The sequence below is a fragment of the Delphinapterus leucas genome, chromosome 8, assembly GCF_059928025.1.
Source record: "Delphinapterus leucas isolate spDelLeu-1000000601 "Yukka" chromosome 8, BTC_Dleu_Yukka2, whole genome shotgun sequence".
Lineage (NCBI taxonomy): Eukaryota > Metazoa > Chordata > Mammalia > Artiodactyla > Monodontidae > Delphinapterus > Delphinapterus leucas.
In genome coordinates, this window is record NC_143136.1 from 11,639,509 (window position 1) to 11,658,191 (window position 18,683).

General features: G+C 35.5%; 1 protein-coding gene across 18 annotated transcripts in view; it reads right to left on the reverse strand.

Moving 5' to 3' along the window:
• Positions 1-18,683, reverse strand: part of MFF (mitochondrial fission factor) — a 47,720-nt gene that overhangs the window by 12,851 nt on the left and 16,186 nt on the right. For 5 of the 18 annotated variants that reach the window (XM_089916280.1, XM_089916283.1, XM_022567858.2 and 2 more), the window contains 7 exons: positions 18,290-18,378; positions 15,474-15,548; positions 10,359-10,517; positions 6,677-6,709; positions 5,103-5,162; positions 1,861-1,945; positions 147-1,020 (listed from right to left, as the gene is read on the reverse strand). In XM_089916280.1, the coding sequence (XP_089772406.1) occupies positions 889-1,020; positions 1,861-1,945; positions 5,103-5,162; positions 6,677-6,709; positions 10,359-10,517; positions 15,474-15,548; positions 18,290-18,378 (633 nt within the window). In that variant the 3' untranslated portion in view covers positions 147-888. Of the gene's footprint in view, positions 1-146; positions 1,021-1,860; positions 1,946-5,102; positions 5,163-6,676; positions 6,710-10,358; positions 10,518-11,511; positions 11,520-14,591; positions 14,668-15,272; positions 15,276-15,473; positions 15,549-18,289; positions 18,379-18,683 lie in introns of those variants that run through there. The other 13 variants (XR_002643778.3, XR_002643777.3, XM_022567850.3 and 10 more) reach the window with 10 other exon arrangements.

The window sequence follows — 18,683 nt, forward strand, 5'->3', positions numbered from 1 at the left end:
AGCAAGTGGGTTCTTACTACCTGCCAAGTCATTAATTGCTTTACTTGCTCCAGAGCCGGGAAAACTTAGGTGCATATAAAGAAACATAATATGGAATATAGCTCACAGCACAATATGATGAAATAAAATCTTTTGATACACAAATATAGCTTTGGTTGACAGTTTATTAAATACACTACATTTGTACCTTATTCTGTAGTTTTTTAAACCATTCACACACGGACTTAGTAAAAATGTACTTTATAGAAAACCATCTGCAAAACTAAAATAAAAATAAAAATGCACATTTTGCCCTCATCTTAAACTGCTGAAAATCTTAGGAATTATTTTATTGAAGGTGATCCTGAAACATGAGGTGACTTGAGTTTATTAAATCTGACACCAGACCATGACTTCAGTAGTGTTAATGTTGAAATGTGGATGCAAAAATGTCTATTAACTAAACTGTTTAATCTAACAGTGTTTGAGAAACAGGACAGGACAGAAACAGGACAATATAAAGTATTATTTTTCCTTTACAGACACTTCTCTAAATCCATTTTCTGTACACTTTTTTCTCTCCCATTCATAGAATTAGCTGTGCAGGTTGATGAGGCAAAAACAAAACAAAACAAACAAACTAGGTCCTATTTACAAAACACATGCAAAGGGAGAATTTTAAGTAGGTGTTAAACCAGGCAGAACTGGTGAAAACTAAATACAGTCGAGTGACAGGACATACCTTTACTTCTGCAAATATAAGTCTTTCCCCCATCCTTTCTGGGAGAAATACATTTTCAGGGTGGGGACTGTAAAACGGCATACAATGCAAAGACAGAAATAAAGAAGTTTGCAAATTCTTTATATTTCCAGCTGTTGAGACAATATTTTTGAGAGTTGAGGTTACCTCTAGCGGCGAAACCAGAGCCAGCTATTAAGCAGCCAGAATGCTACAGTAATTGAATACATGACCATTTCTCTTTTAGCACGTTCTTTGTTCTCCTCTTCCAGAAGTTGTAGACGTCTATTTAGTTTGATTATCTAAGTAAAAAACAACATCAAAAAATGAATAGAAGCTTTAATGCATGACGCAATCAGATTCTTACAAAGTAGTTTAATTTGTAAAAAGAATTATTACAAACATGAAGAGTTTCATTTGGAGCAAAATAAAGAAAGCTATATATAGAAAAAATGTTACCCACGACAGCTTAAATTCACTTAAATTCTCTTCTCTTATGAGCTTCTGTCACTCAGCTTCAGTTTTTCACCTTTAACCTGCTTTAACTGTTTTATGCCTTCTCTGAGTTACTACAAGGATCCCAATAATTAACCTACTATAGTGGGCCCTGTCACCTGCCACCCTGCAGGACTAAAAGGCTAATTCTCTACCTGTTAGGAGTGTCACTGGTTGACAGCACTGTCCTCGGCTGTTGGTCCCTACTGTGAATAGCTCTGGGCTGAACAACTGTCTTGCCCAAGTTCATGCTCCCTTATGAAGGCAGCATGAATCCACCGACTGGTCTGTGATGGGGTTAAAAGGCCCAGGCCGCCTGCTCCAACTGTGAAGGGTCATCTCAGCTTCAGAGCAATTTATGGATGCACTGGTTTGCTTAAAATGTTAGGATTCTTTGTTATTGGCTAGAATTACATCAATCCATTTTGGTAATACTGCTTTATGCTGATCAAAACATGTAAATAGTGGTTTAATATGTCTTTAATCAAAATGGGAAAGTCAATTATGGCTTAATAAATAGTTTGATAGATAAAATATTTTAATCCATGGGTTCCACTGGACAGAAAATGATAAAATGTTAGGAACTACCACTTTAAATATTATATGAATATAATTTAGGATTATATGATATTTGGTACATTAAATACCTGTCGTCTTAATGAAGCTGCATCTACAACAGTCATGTCATCTGAGGTTCCTTCAATCGTTGTATCTATATGTGAAATGCCATACCTAGCAGATAAGAAATAAAAATATGATTTAATATTAGAATAGAACTAAAAGTACCTGCCAAGTCAAATCATGTAATATATTGTGTAATGCTCAGAGAACTGTTAAAAAGACTGGTATTTAACAGTACAAATTACTAAAATAGTTACCAATCTGAACGGGTACTGACAAAGGAAAGGAAAGAGCTTAGCGTAAAAACTACCTACAATACTAGGAAGGTGTCCTGAAAGTTTGAGAAAGAGAAGAAACCCTGACTAAAGATATAAATAAGGAGACACTTTTCAACTCAGAGGGATGGGCAGTGTTAAAAAGGATACCTGGCTGAAAAGATTTGAGAGCTGCTGTGCTAGCATATAACGAAATACAATTCTCCCACCATCTGATGTCTGTATGTGGTTCCTCAGAAGTCCCTGCTGAGACTCATGGCAGGGAACACAAAGTAAACAAACTCCAGCTGAAAAAGGAAGACTCTGATCATGTTTTATTTCTCCTACTCTTCTCAGTGCCTCTTCTCTTGCCATTTCCACTCTTCACTTCTTATTTCCTTTTACTTATTATCTACTGTGTCTCCATAGAAGCAATTATAAAATCACCTGAATACATCCTGTCACTACATTCAGATCCAGAATTTAAATACTATAATTAAGAAGCGGTGTATAAAATAATACTGGAAAGCCACTAAGACAAACCTTAGAGAAACATTAAAAAGTATTTCTTGTTCAAATGCAGTTACTTCTAAAGGCGCACCGATTTTTAAATGAATGACAATAAACTTCTGAGATACAAATGCACACAAATGCTATTATTCCTCTTTGCCCAGATTTCCACTTTTAAAATATATTTTAATTAAGATACAATTCACATACCATATAATTCACCTCGTATATTTATATCCTTACTATTTGAATGCTGTATGGTTATTTCAGTAAAATGGCACATTAACTTTTCCAAATGAGTGGATTATAAATAAACTGCATTTAAAAGTTACTCCTATGTAATCTACAGGTTGGCACATAGAGCGTAATATTGATATTTTTAATATTTCAAGCAAGTCCCTATTACAAAAAGCATATTACCACACAAACGTGTATGAACAGAATTATATTTTTCCTCCAGACACGTTAAAGACAAGTCTATTCAGAAAATCCTTTTGTTACAAATGCCACTGAAAATAATTCAAAAATATTTAATAAATAACATAAAACAATTTTTAATTGTATAATCCTGCAGTGTCATCATTCTGAATGCTGATTTTAATTACATAGGTTGCAGTTTCAATGATAGATGGTATGTACTGACTTTAGATAATCTAGAACAATCTCTAAATGTTCTTTTTAGGGCTAAATTAACTTGCTTTCTCCTAATCTGCCCCTTCCTTCATGGGAACACAGCAAATATACTGGAATACCAAGAGTAACAGCATCAGATGGAGAAGTTAGCTACTAAGTTAGTAGGGGCTAAGAACTATGGCTTTACAAACATCTGAGTTAATTATTCCTTTGAACATTAAGCAGAATTCTTAAACAATTAGTGGAAAACATAAGGGTTGAAGATTCCTCTTCTCTACACTTTATCCTCAAAATAAAACTCTTCTATTTCTGTGAGGTCATACATGAGATAAATAATTGGGAAAAAAACAACAACAATAGAAGCAATTGCTTCAAAGGTAAAGGGACCCAGACTGAAGAGAGAGAATGAAGTATAACTGAAAGGGACTCCCCACAATTTAGATCCTGAACTAAGGTTTTAAATATCTGTAAAGGAAATCTTCATTTGCTAAGAAATCTAAGGATATGACAAAAGACTTTACTTGTGTAATTTGACTTAAAACTAAAACCTGTATTGATCAGAGCTAAAAACTCTGTAAGAAATCTAAGTCAGATCACTGCCTGAAAATACTTTCACAGAAAAATAAAAGGATCACAAACTTACGAGAAATACACAAGGAAAAACTTAAAACGGACTGAGTTAATATTGTAAAAAGAAACAAGTCAGCAGAGTGGAAAGGGACCCCTAAGGACACACTTTTCAATTTTCTAACCTGAATGCAGTATTAATGAGAAACCAGTATTTCCCTCTTTTCTTGCCTAAAAATGAACGTGCCAGCTTGCTTCCTCTCATCATAGAAATAATGCTGCCAGTTTTTTTGGTTTGTTTTTTTCTTTTGTGGTACGTGGGCCTCTCACTGTTGTGGCCTCTCCCGTTGCGGAGCACAGGCTCCGGACGCGCAGGCTCAGTGGCCATGGCTCACGGGCCCAGCCGCTCTGCGGCATGTGGGATCTTCCCGGACCAGGGCACGAAGCCGTGTCCCCTGCATCTGCAGGCGGACACTCAACCACTGCGCCACCAGGGAAGCCCCTGCTGACAGTTTTAAATCTACTGCTACAGATAATCCATTTCTGCTTAAAATAAATAAAATTGGCTCTGAAAATATTACAGAAATGAGATCTGTAAATACTAACCAATTTTTTTTTTTTTTTTTTTTTTACCCAATAAGTTGGGAAATGAGATTTTGGCACCTGAGAACCTTAAAGTATTCGTATGTGCCATTCTATCTGTCCTTCTGCGTGACAGGAAGAAATAACTACTCAGGCTAAGCATATATGAAAGTGTGAAAGGGACAAAAATAAGAGAGAAAAGCTTAATCAACGGACGACAAAAATTCTTAAAACTAAATTCTCTTTCTAAACATTTAACTTCTCAGGTTACCAATGCTGATTTCCCCCAATTTAAGATGATGCTTTACAGACACATTTATCTACACACTGAAAGTGACATTACAGACAATTAACAACTAAAAAGGAAATGCTGGACAGAGCCTCAGGCAACAATTAAAATGATGCACATAAAACAAGGTTTAAGATTATTTTTTTCTGTGTTTTAGTATGATCGCCAATAAGCTATTAAAACCATGTTTAAATACCCTGTCTCTGATGTTCCCATGATAATGTATCATAACTATTTTTCTTTATACTCTTTTGGCCAAATGTCATGAATGGTTAGACTCACTGTTCTCAGAGAAAAACAGGATGTACTCAGAGAAAAGCTGTAGAGATTCAAGCTATAATATAAAAGGCGTGGCTGCTACATGCATTACGTCCTGCAAACTACACGTTCAGTCAACTCTCTACCCTGGTAATTACAAAGTCTCAAAGTTTACCTGGCGTTGTCATGATGAGGGTTAGAGGTGGCGGCAGCAGACCCACCACGCAACACAGGTCTAAGGCGGGTTTTTGCGGGAGAAGGCACAAGACAGAATCAGGAACCAGAGAGTAACAAGATGAAAGCAAAAATAAGACAAAAATAAGACAAATAAATGTCAAATATGTTTGTATGTTTCAATACAATATATTTCAAACACTTCAAGTATCTTTGTCTCACTGTCCTCCATTTTATGATTTTCATAAGTTTAGTATCTTACAATGTGGTAAAAAACAAAGGGAACCTACGTTTTTCATAACAAAATAGCACCAGCATATAATTTTTTTGGTGCTTATATTTTGATTTATGAAATTCAAGACAGAGGACAACTCTGTTCAAAATGTATAATTTCTCTCTTCTAGTTGGAAAAAAAATCACCAGCAACTTTAGAAGCATGTCAAGAACTGGTTAGTAGCACCTGCATCATCATGGTTGCTCATCTGATATCAAAGCTCTATCTCAAAAATTTCAAGAAACTCCCATTTCTCACAATTCCTTGCCTCCCACCTCATTAATTTTGCTTAGTGCCTGATACCTTAATATAGCTGTGTCTCATTCAAACCCTCAGCTCTCAAGAGCAAAACTGCAAGCCTCAGCTCTGGAGCTAAGGAGATCAGGGACATGCTTTGAGGGGCATACTGCAGCCCATTACAGGAAGTGCAATCAAATATGTGAGTCTGACCTTGAGACAACCAGAAGCGACATACAGGACTGCTGGAAATGAAGACTAAGGTGCACTGGATTTTCACCGAGTACATACTTTGATTCTAGATGACAATTAGTTCTCTACCTAGGTAAGCAGTAACCTTTCCAATAAATTTTATTTTTTAAATCAGAAAACAAAAGCTCTATGTGGTCACTGCTCAATTCCCCAAAAAGTAATCAGCAATATTTACAACCAGAGAAAGGAGACTGGGGTATAGAACCCATATAAGGATTTGAAGAATTATTACATTCTATTTTGAATGTCTCCTACTCTACAGACGGATCAGGTTTTGTCTGAATTTAAGTATCAAGACAATTCTTACAGTAAACACTTAGTACCAAATGCACTATTTTTTTCCTGCAAGTTGGCACAGCTGTAGAATTTTGGTTACAATACAAATCACTATTTTATGTCAGGTCAGTTTATACAAGAAAATTTTAATGTTTAGCTTGTATGTTTCCTAAAGGCACTACTGGTGCTTAAAGAAAATTTCCAGAGCCTACAGGATAAGAGACTTTTGGGTCAGATGTTAAGACTTCTATTTTGTTAGCTAAAGAACAGTGAAAAATTACATATGCTTGAGACAGGTTTTCAACTCATCCCGTCCTACTAATTAATTTATTCTGTGACATTAGGAAAACTTACCTAACTACAATCCTACACTACATTAACATAAGAAAGGTTAAAAATGAAGCCACCGCTTTGTGTTACCTAAAGCTTTTTTAAAAAAAAAATCATACATTGCTCAAAAGGAGCTGCCATATTCAACATATTCCACCACAGAGATTTCCCTTTTACAACGCAGAGCCAGAAAATAATACAGTTACCTTTCACAACGTATTTCATTTTGTCTTCTCACACTGGCAATTGACACATATAATATAAAAGTAAATTAGAGAGGTATTTGGCAAAGTTAGAAACTTCAAGTACCACTTTCTACTCTAACTATGACTTAATACATTAAAAAATCTTTTTAAGTTTGAAAATATGTCTTGTAATTAAAGTGGCAAAAGGGAATGAGATTCAAGGCTCTACAAGTTCCCGCATTAACTTGTATACTGACATTTTTGAGTAAATGGTCTTAGTAGAATATGTTTCTTTGCTAAAAAAAAAGGAAACTTCTACAGTAAGTAAACAGTTTGGATGTATCAGGAATTATATGAATATTTTAAAAATTAAAAATTTAAATTTAAAAATGATAAATAACAAACACTGTTTCAACTGCAACTTTGCATTTCTAGGTCTTCCAAGTAATATATTTATATGGATACCTGCAAAAAATATAAATTATTTACATACTGGTTTCTTATTCTTTTCATTCAAAGCTAGTATAATCTGTTAAAGAAATAATCAACCCCCCCCCCTTTTTTGGGTCATGCCACGCAGCATGCGGGATCTTAGTTCCCTGACCAGGGATCGAACCCTCGCCCCCTGCAGTGGAAGCGTGGAGTCTTAACCACTGGACCGCCAGGGAAGTCCCTCAAGCTCCTTCTAAAAGTAAAACTTAAGCATGCTGAACATGACTAATTTGTCAATACTTAAATCATGTTCTTTCATAGGGACTAAGTTTCTTTTTAAAAACGTTAATATTTTGCATTGGCGAGTGAGATATGGAGCTCTAGCAGGTGTCAGAAGACATGAGCATTTCATAACTAGCAAGGACTAAACAGCATTTTAAATCCGAAGAACACACCTGGTGCCTGTCCCAGGTGTTTTGGTAAATTTTTGACACCTCAGTTTTCCAAATGCACAGCACTGACCTATGTAAATAAACTTTTCTAATGTGTACCTAGGATTTAACTTTGTTTTCAGATGAACTTGGTTTTAGATCATGTAAGTTCTCAAGATGAGAAAACAAAAATACATAAACCTTTCAACAGTGTCCCTCAAAGTATAAACTAAAAATAGTTCTCATGCCAAACAACTGTGAAAATGCATTATTTTATGATAATAAAACAGGCAGACAGGTTTTTTCTTTCATTCTGCCAAACTTAATTTAACTATACCTAATGTGATGGCTTAAGACCAAAGATAAGATATTGCATTAGCGTAACAGCCAGGAATAAAGAGCAGAAAGGAAAAAAAATGATGTACAGAGCAAGGAACATAAAAGCACTTAAAACTTTATAAGCAGTATTATTTTATAGTCATGCAAATAGAACATTATCCAAATTTCACATTCCTATTTCTTATATCTGGTAAGTCACGCTAGATAGTTCTCGTAGTAGAAATAAAAATTGATTTGGCACTTACAACTCTGATTAAATCCTGCTGAACATTTGATCATAAGAGATTTCAGTGCAACGGGGAAAAAAAAAACTTTCAAAATTGAAAGCATCCAATAACACTAATGAGAATCTAGTCCTCCAGGCTCCAAGGTGTGTATCCAGGAGCAAAGAATTATTAATACAACTACTTTATGAATTTTAAAAATCTCATTTAAGTGAATAAGAAAAGATACTTCCTTCCCAGAAAAGGGAATTTTTGTTATCAATTTATTACAATTAAAAAAAAAATCACTTAAAGCTCAAAATAGTTTTTTATAAATAAAAGAATACAAAGTAAATTTTATAATTAGTAAGATTTTTGTACTTGTGAGCTTGAGGCAAAATTTTTCCATTAAGGAGTAAAAAAATCCAACTATTTTTCCATATACTGCACTGAACTGTCTATATGTAGGGGGATGGGACAAATAATTTTAACATACTGGGGCTTTGTCATCTAGCTATTATTTAATCTATAAAGGATTTATAAACATCTTTCTCATTCAGATATTTTCACTATAATAGCATTTGATATGATGTAATTTGACCTAATAATCCAGTCTCTTCTAAGGACCTATTTTAATTAAAAAGTTAAAGAGAATACCTGGTGAAGAATAAATCTATGTTAAGGAAGGAGGAGAAAACAGGGCTTTGGAAATATTAGTCAGGTGCCAGGTACTTTATATTCAATATCTTTTTAAGGATCTCCCATGACACTAAATAAAGAATTTGAGTCCATTATCCCTATATCTTAAATAAAAGCAGGGGAGGGGGGAAGATTCCTCATAAGAATCCAGAAAACTAGGTTAATATTAGTATTACCATTCTTTTTTAAAAATACATGAAGAAAATGAGGCCCAGAGAAGCTAAGCAATTCGCCCAAGGCCATCATGTAGCTATAGCTGTTCAGTGGGGTGGATCAAGATTAAATCTGACCCCCTCCCTTGATCCATGTTTTTTCTTCTGAACCATGATGCTTCTTACAGGCTCCAAATATTCTAAGATAGTCCTTGAAGCTTCAAAGAGATAAGAGGGACTCTAAACCTTTGGGGAGGGATATATATATATATACACATACACATACACACACACCCACACATGCATACACACCTACACATGAATACATATGTCCATAGATGTATATATAATTTTCCCCCTGCCATGAGTTTTCTCTTTTATGCTCTTTCTGGTACAGCTTTAAGTCCTTGGACCCACACGTATGGGAGCCCTGGGAAGGGTCAGAAACACTAGTCGAGCAGCAGGAGGTGAAACACCTGGGGCTTATGTGAGGGTCAAAAGCACTTAATAAGAAAAAGTTTGTTCAGAGCAAGTCATAAGACATATCAGTTCCTAAAGCAAGAAAAAAGGTTTACTGAAGGGCCAGCTAAATTTATTGGGAATTCTTCAAAATGCAAAATTAACAGTCTAAAAAAATGATCATGAAAATTCAAACACTGACTCACAGAGTTACTACATAAAATGTTTAGAGTTGAAGTGAAACTGACTGTACCTTCCTCATACTATGCCAAAAAAGCTCCCAAATTCCATCTTTTCAAAACACCATCTAGTAATGAAGCAAGGAGAAAAAAGTACTTGAAATAATGGCAAAAAATTTATTTGAATGAACAAGTCTAAGTATACACTACTAATGATTTTACTTGGAGATGTTCGAAAGTTAGATACGCTATCCATACTGAAAAAAATCAGCATTAAAAAGGCAACAGCACCTGGGATTTTCAGTACAGGTGTGGAAATCCCTAGTTAAGAGGAAAGAAAAAAAACGTCCTGGCAGCTACACTGATATCACCTTCTCAGATTTGCTTCCTAATCCAACCACATTAGTAACATAAATGAGTGAATCAAAAGACTTACTGAAGAAAATGAGTACAGCTCAGTCCAACATCACACACTCAATCCAAAAGTACCCCTCAGCATATCCAAAAATGGAAACAGGTACTTAAAAACAGGTCAACAACGTCTTGGGGAAAAAACCATTATACTTCCCGTGTATAATTAGTTATTAACTGAATTCCCTCCCTGACTGAAGAGAAGCTAACAGAACCTTGTGAAATGTGAATTTTGGACAATAATTTCAAATTAAAAGAAAGCAACAAAGCAAGCTGTTTTAAACCGCTGCATCTGAGAAAGAGACAAAGGCGCGAACATAAAAGGAAGACACCACACTCCACTCATGAGGAGCCGAAAGACAGGCGGTAAAGTTGGCGCGAATCACAGGGCCGATCACCTGCGGCTTTCATCCAGCACATCCAGGATCTGCTGGCAAGCCCTACGAGTGGAAGACTGGATAAGCGACAAAATGCCACGAGCGGAGGAAGGATTAGCTCCATCTTCAGGTAGCATACGGGGAGGACAAACCCGAACCTGTTGTGGCGATGGTGTCACACTGTTTACACAAGCACAGCAAATGAAGAGAAAAACACTCAAGTCAGATTTGTATAAAACTTCAGCTCAGCAGTTTCCCCAAAAACTCATATTTTAAGAATTATCGTTTTCTTGCCCATTTTTCCCACCCTTCATTTTCCCCCAAAAGAGTCAAGCCAAAGAAGTTAATAAACATATTAAATTGCTTTAAAAAACAGGCTACCATGCAGCATCTGTAACTGGCTTTAAACATCAAATTAAACAAACTGAATATGAAAGAACAACTTTAAGAGGGAAGAGAACTATGGCAAGGAGTATATTCAACCCCCAGCTTCGGAGAAGCGGCATTCTTTGCTTTGTGTGTATATTCCAATTCAGTAAACCAAGCCTCTAACAAACAACACTGCACTGCAACTTATGGATGGGCAGAACAGTCAGATAGAGAATTCTGGTATATAGGCGTCAAGGTTTACACACATGAATCCAAAGTGATTCCATGAAAATGCCATTTCAAATACTTCACAAAGACAATGAAGCAATCTGAGTTTATGACGAGTAAATTTAAAGATGAATTAAAGTTTCAGAAAGCTAACAAAAGCATTTTGATTACTTAGTTACATTAAAGCATATGTTCCCTAGCTAAATGACTAAAACATAAAACTACTCCCAATTCTGTGAATACAATGAAAAGGTAGGGATGGATATTAAACAGCTATTTCTGGGTTGCTCAGTGACAGTGATCTTGACCATTCTTTCACACATGAGTTGCGATTCACAATTTCTTTGACTCCCCTGACAGCACCTCCTAAAAGCTGAGAGCATTTGAATGAAGCAATTTTACAATTCTAACCTGAACTCTTTACTTTCAGAGGCCTGTCTAATGTTAGAGCATGATCAGCCATATGAGGTATCTAACTGATATACGGGCTTGGCGTCTGGTTTGTTGTAAGAGATTTTGTTACAAGAGGACTATGGGAGGTGGGCTCAGTATTTTTTCTCAGTGTCAGGGCAAGAACGCCTTAGACTAAACCTCATCCTTGTGTATTCTGCACGAAAGGGTGAAAGTGGAGCAGACAGCGAACAACTGAAAAGATAAAAGATTTTATTTTGATTTGTGTAAATCTTTTCTAACTTAACATGTATTTGTTTGGGAACCACAAAATAAGTGCAATAATGTTTGAAGGGGTAACTGTCGTCTAATATTATTCCCAGAGTCCCAGAAAATTAAAAACAAAATCTTCTCCACAATTTTGTGAATAGCTTCCAATGTATTGATGATCCAAAGTGAGAAGTACAATAAACATGAAAACCATGTTTTCCAAAGACTACTTAAAAGACAAAGATTTAAGCCAAATCTTGGCATACTGAGAAATTAATCTGTCAGGGCTGATTCACCATAGGAATTAGGCCTAATCGTGTCAAGATAAATGCAATTTTTCAGACGCAGGCTCATGGATGGTTACCTTAAACATCTGTCCACAGACTAGGAATCTTCTGTAATATATATAACGTATCAACAACAGTATATATATATAGCTTATCAACTGACCCATGGTACTTGGCAAAAACCCACCCTGGGTATCCAAGGAGAGTAAAAGAATCAGTATACCTGGGACTCAAAGTCTAGGTACTAGCCTTGCACTCATAATTCTCTTTAGGCAGCATGGAGAAAACCTGAAGCTCTTGCTCTTTGTGAAAAACCAGACTGAATTCATGTTAGAAAAGTGTCACCAGAGGCAGGAATGGAGTGGCCAGTTCTGCGTCAACATAAACAGGCAATCCATCTTACACTCTTCTTGATAGCAGTGCCAACATACCTGGATAAATTTATACTTAAGCAAGTTTTAAAAGACTAATCAGTACAATATCTATTGATATAATTAAAGCATTTGTCTTCGTATTTTGGGGCTAAATTGAACACTTCACATATCACTTTGTACTAGTAAATAAATTAGCTACATACATATTAAAGTCTATAATGATCAATATTTAGAATTATAATCTTACAGCAAAAACGCCAACAAACTGAATCCAAATCCATGAAAAAAGTTTGATGCATTTTTGCCCATTAAAATTTAAAAGGAAAGAAGGCTTCCTTTTTTGTTTTCGGTATGCGGGCTCTCTCCCTGTTGTGGCCTCTTCCGTTGTGGAGCACAGGCTCCGGACGTGCAGGCTCAGCGGCCACGGCTCACGGACCCAGCCGCTCCGCGGCATGTGGGATCTTCCCAGACTGGGGCACGAACCTGTGTCCTCTGCATCGGCAGGCGGACTCTCAACCACTGCGCCACCGGGGAAGCCCAGAAGGCTTCCTTTGATAGAACTCATTTTGTCAGAAATAAGCAGTAGGAATTGTTTATTTAAGTTCTAAAAGTACAAGTTTTTCCTGTTCCTGCACAGGAAATCAGGTAATCTAGAATAAATTATTTTCAGATTAATTGCAAGGAATTCTTAACACGGAATGCACAGAAGACTGAGTTTTAAAAACAGTCTATAAGATCACTTTCAATTCTAAGATTCTATGATCACATAAAACTGGAATATGGTATTAAATGGAAAAAACATGGTCCGTATTTGTAACTTAATAAGAAAACATGTTTATGAAGAAAGATAAAAGTTAAATTAAGTCTTCATCAATACTAGTAAAGATATTTCATCAAAGACTAATATGAAAAACATATTTGGACTTCAGGTTGTTTCTGAAAAGAAATTAGTTTCAAAGATTAGTAAGAAATCTGACTTTTCATTAATGTACATGGCAATCTTTCATAAACAGCAAAAACAGAGTAGGAAGCATTTTATACAACACTTTAGGCAGTGTACGTATAGATTAAATGCCCTTGATTGTTAATATTTATTTCTATCTACAGATGAACTGAATGACTAAATCATAAGATGATCATAGTTCACCCGAATTAGAAGAAACAGTCTAGCAATTCTTTCTTCTTCAAGCTTTAAGCAGTCTTGCAAGTCTCTTTACAAATAAAAAAATTTAAACTCAGCCATAAAAAGGAACAAAACTGGGTCATTTGTAGAGATGTGGATGGATCTAGAGACTGTCATACAGAGTGAAGTAAGTCAGAAAGAGAAAAACAAATATCGCATATTAACGCATATATGTGGAACCTAGAAAAATGGTACAGATGAACCGGTTTGCAGGGCAGAAATTGAGACACAGATGTAGAGAACAAACGTATGGACACCACGCGGGGAAAGCGGCAGGGGTGGTGGTGGTGGTGTGATGAATTGGGAGACTGGGATTGACGTGTATACACTGATGTGTATAAAATGGATGACTAATAAGAACCTGCAGTATAAAAAAAATAATAAAATAAAATTCAAGAAAAAAAGTTAAGATGGAAAAAGAATAAGCCCCATTTTAGCAACTGGTCTGACGCTAGCTGGGATGTCCAGCACTGGCATCAACTGTGACAGGAAACAGTTCAGAGTTGAGTTTCATCTCTGTCCACGCATCCACCCAACCAAAGTGGACTGAGTTTTTGGTTTTTTTGTTTGTTTTGACGCATGAACTATTGTGAAAAATTAAAAAGTAAACATATTGCGAAGGCACTGAGATTATTTAAGCAGATGGTATAATATTAGTAATTTAATAAAAATGCATGTTGATGATAAATTGATCCTAGTAATGTTATAAAACAGCAAAATCTGTTTTATCTCTTTCTTTCATAAAAGATAAGGACATTTTCAGGCTTCCCTGGTGGCACAGTGGTTGAGAGTCCACCTGCCGGTGCAGGGGACGCGGGTTCGTGCCCCGGCCCGGGAAGATCCCACATGCCACGGAGCGGCTGGGCCCGTGAGCCATGGCCGCTGAGCCTGCACGTCCGGAGCCGCCTGTGCTCCGCAACGGGAGAGGCCCATGTATCGCAAAAAAAAAAAAAAAAAAAAAAAGTAAGGACATTTTGAAGAATGCACTTACATTTACCATGCTATTTCATTAGTAATAGCTCTCTTTCATGCTTACAGGAAATCTTACTACACAACTGCTGAGTAAACAACATTAGCCAATGTCAGAACTCAAACTTAAAAGATCTACTTGGCATAACTATGTCATTATTACAAGGTAAGTCCAAAGTCAAACACCTCTTTCTGCGTGGGTTGTCATAGGAACAGTGTTTCTCAAACTGTGAGGATTATCTCTTTGGTGAGGGTCCAGCCTCTTCCAAAAATACAGTAAAGGTAAAACAGTAAAATGGGGGAGAAAAAATTCTCACTGAAACACAAATTCTGACCATTTCTTTTGAAATTTTAAATAGAGAGAAAGCTTTAATTTGTTGCCACTAAGGTAACTGGCTAGTTCTTAGAAGCAGAACAAGAGAATGAGAACAGGAGAAAAATCATTGGTTGCTGGGGTGGCTTCTGATACCTAAGAACTACATTAGCTGATGAATCTTACACTGCACGCCAAAGTGCCCCCTCCCCTTAGGAGGCCAGTCATTCCCACACCTAGTTCTAGCACATGTACAGAAAGAGTGGGTTTAATGATCTCAAAATATTCTTCCAAAGCATAATTTTAATCTATGGAATTAAAAAAAAACTTAATGACAAACTACACTCAGACTCTTTGTCCTTCTGGGTGAAAATGAACAAGAAAAGATAGTATGCTAAAATTTTCAAAAAGATTGGGATCACTGAACCTCGTTCAAATGAATCTATAGAGGACTAATGTGCCAACCAAATCAAAATGAAGGAAATGTAAAAGGATGCTTGGTGTAAATTACTCCCTTTTACTTTCACCCTTATACCCAAAATCATACATAACTTCCTTGGTCTAGTTATTTCTTTTCTTGACTAAGTGTATGATGACAGCTTGAGAAATCCTGAAACAGAGGTACTAAAAAGCCAAACAGTAAAAGAATTAGGGCATTACATGCCAATTACCTGGTGAAATATTAGTATAACAAAAAGCCTGCAAAATTAGAACAACTCCTATTTGTGAAAAGCAGAGCAGATAAAATCTTACGTGTACTCCGGTGCAGAAATCGGTGCCTGGAACCTTGAAATTTTATTTCTTGGAGCAGAATCTGATCTGTGCCACCTTAAATAATAATTATGCTTCTTTTTATATATTCAGCTTTTATAACACAAACAGAAAGCTCAATAAGATTCTACCGGTCAATCGTTTCTGTGTCAATAGCTGACAATAATCAATCCCATTGTCTCTTGAAGGTAAATAAGAAAACAAAGGCCAGTGTTTCTGCTCTTATACCCATATAGACTTCTATTCTTAAAGCCAAGGAATAAATAAAGTGGAGGCAGGCAATGGTTCGTGCACAATGACACATAAGTAATCTCACATTACAAAGAAAAGACTACAGTAGGTAAAGACAGGAAGAGTCTAATAATTACTTTGGTAGAGATAAAATACGGCCATGTTATATTAATAGTTTCTTCCTTACCACATTGCCAACATTAAATACATAATGTGCTCATTATATTAAAATTCTAAAGTTCACTCAATGTAGATTCTTAAAGATGAATACAATTATAAATGATGAAATTAATAATGGTAGGAGAAGAAAGGGCAAGGTTACATTATTAACAAAAAGATGGTTAAGTATGTTACCAGGTAACGGTAACATAAATAACTACTAAAACAAAAAGTATGGTTGAATAATGTAAGCATTTCATTGCAAAAATTGTATAGTTAAATATTCATGTTATTTTTACTACCAAAAATTAAAACGTGAGACTGTTTTATTTAAAAATGCCATTAAGGCAACTCAAAGAAACAAAGAATTCAAATATTAGTTAACTTTGTTAACCTTTTCTGTTACGAGGACTTACATTATAGGTAACTGCAAAAATATCTACGAACTAATCATTTACTATAAATCATACTTCACTAGGCTGGTTTTTATATATAATAGAGCTGTTTCCTTTCTCTTCAATTTAACTCAGCTATCAATAATGTATACTTTGTGGGGGAAAAAACCAAAAATGATGCTATAGTAAAACAGTCCTGTTTTTATTTCACTAACGGGAAGTTTCAAGGTAATTACGGACCTAAACAATAAGCCGTATCTTTATATAATAGGAAAGTTTATTAGAAACTTTTGGTGCCTTAGAAAGTATTACAAATAGAAAATAACAAAAGCCCTCAGGTGTAAGTTTAATCATTCTGAGAGGGTACTAAATATCAAGAAGCTACCTTCACCATAAATTATATGGTCTTTTCACCATTTGTGTAGCATAATCGAATATATTCTAGAAAAGCGGATTCCATGGACTGGCTGACATCACTGTAAGCCAGGTACCTTCAGGGAAACATACAGTTATCATAAAAACTTCATATTAATAATGGTTGAACCTTGCAGATAGGCCTTCCCTGAAGGAGACATATATTCTTTTAAACTTACTATCTTCCTATATACCCCTTCAGAATAACTCTAACGACTTGAGGAGACATTTAAAGCTTCCCCAAGAAATGAGAACTGTTATAGTTCTCCTTTGCACCTAACACAAAAAAAGAGAGATCCTACCCCCATCAAAATCTCTTCTGCATCCTTATACTCTTTAGTCAAGTCTGAATTAGAACTTGATATGGTTTAACAGAAATAGTATAATTGCATTGTGCTCTAGTTATTTTGTATGTAAATTTAAAAGTTTTGCTTTTAGCTAGATTTGCAAGCTCTGTGAGAGACGTATCATCTGATTCTTTGGCCGTTCCCAGAGAAACTAATATGGACTTTCCTCGTGGTCCAGTGGTTAAGACTCCACATTTCCAAAGCAGGGAGTGCAGGTTTGATCCCTGCTCAGGGAACTAAAATCCCATGTGCCGTGTGGCCAAAAATAAAAGTCAGTTTGAGAAGCTAATATGATGCTTGATATCAAATATGGTTCATGGTGAATGAGCTTATGAAAACTGACTGAAAATTTAATGAGGAAGAAACATTAATTTACATTAACAATCTAAATCATCAATGGCTTTGAGACTTAAAATTCTGACCAGTTTTTAAAGGGATATTTTATTTTTAAAAACCCATTAATTTTAATAAAACAACAAAAAGCACTTGCCCAATTTAAAACATCTTATAGTGGGGTAGCTTTAAGATCAGGGTATAATGTAACCAAATGAGCAGGAAAGGTTGACACAAATAGTCTGTTAATGTGTTTAAATTTTTGGAAAATGAAAGGGATCCAAGAATTCAATGACTCAGTAGGCAGAGAACTAAAAATTAATCCTGGAAAGTAAAAAAATTCGACTTGCTTACGCTGCATTGTTTACCATGGCTCATGAGAAGCAGAGCTGGAAAGGGCTAATCCTGTGACAATCTTATGACAAACTGAGTAACTTGAAAATAAAGATGCTTCCTTAATAAATCGTTTTCCTTTTATTTTATATTTTTCCCCCCAACCTATATGCTAGATAAGCATTTTGGAAGGCTACATAGAGCTGAGCACTTACTTTTATCAATTTTTCTTAAGTATACTTTATAGGAGATTTCCAAAATAAGCAAATCATATTTATAGAAGACTGTCATACACATAGAAGAGGATAACAGGATTGAAAAATTCTCACAACTAACAAAATGGTCAGACTTTAAGGCTATAAAGAGTATTGCAAAAATATAAAGTTGATGTAAATGTATAGTAGATTTCAAACACTATTAGAATTATTTTTTTCTCCAGGTTCTTAGGCATAAAACATACACTTCCTCCTCTTTTTTAATATTTGAGAGTTTAAAAAAGGAAATAAATTATTTAGAAAAGGATGGGACAGACAGTATATGGAGAAAACTTAATGAAGGAGATACAATGCTTAGTGGTTCTACTCACATGGAGTCAGTCCTGACCAGCTGTCCATTTTGGCGAACAGCATTTTCACTCATAGAGCGTTCTCTTTTTAGCCTGCCAACTGCACGGATCTGTTAGGCACAAAGAAGGGAAAAGGAACAGAGAATATTCTTAATAGCCTAGTAACTGCTTAGCATCAAAAGGACCTTTATCAAAGACTAGCCACAAAATTTACAAAGAAATAACCAGGAATTGCTACCAGGTATATGTATTATACGTAGACATGTTAAAAAAAAGAACACCCTACTTATTATAATGCAGATAAACTTAGGAATGCTTATCTTCTTTACAAAAAAAGTTACTTCTAGTTTCTTTTTAAGTATCAATCTTACTTGGTACAATTATTAATATTTTTATTTATCATAATTTATACAAT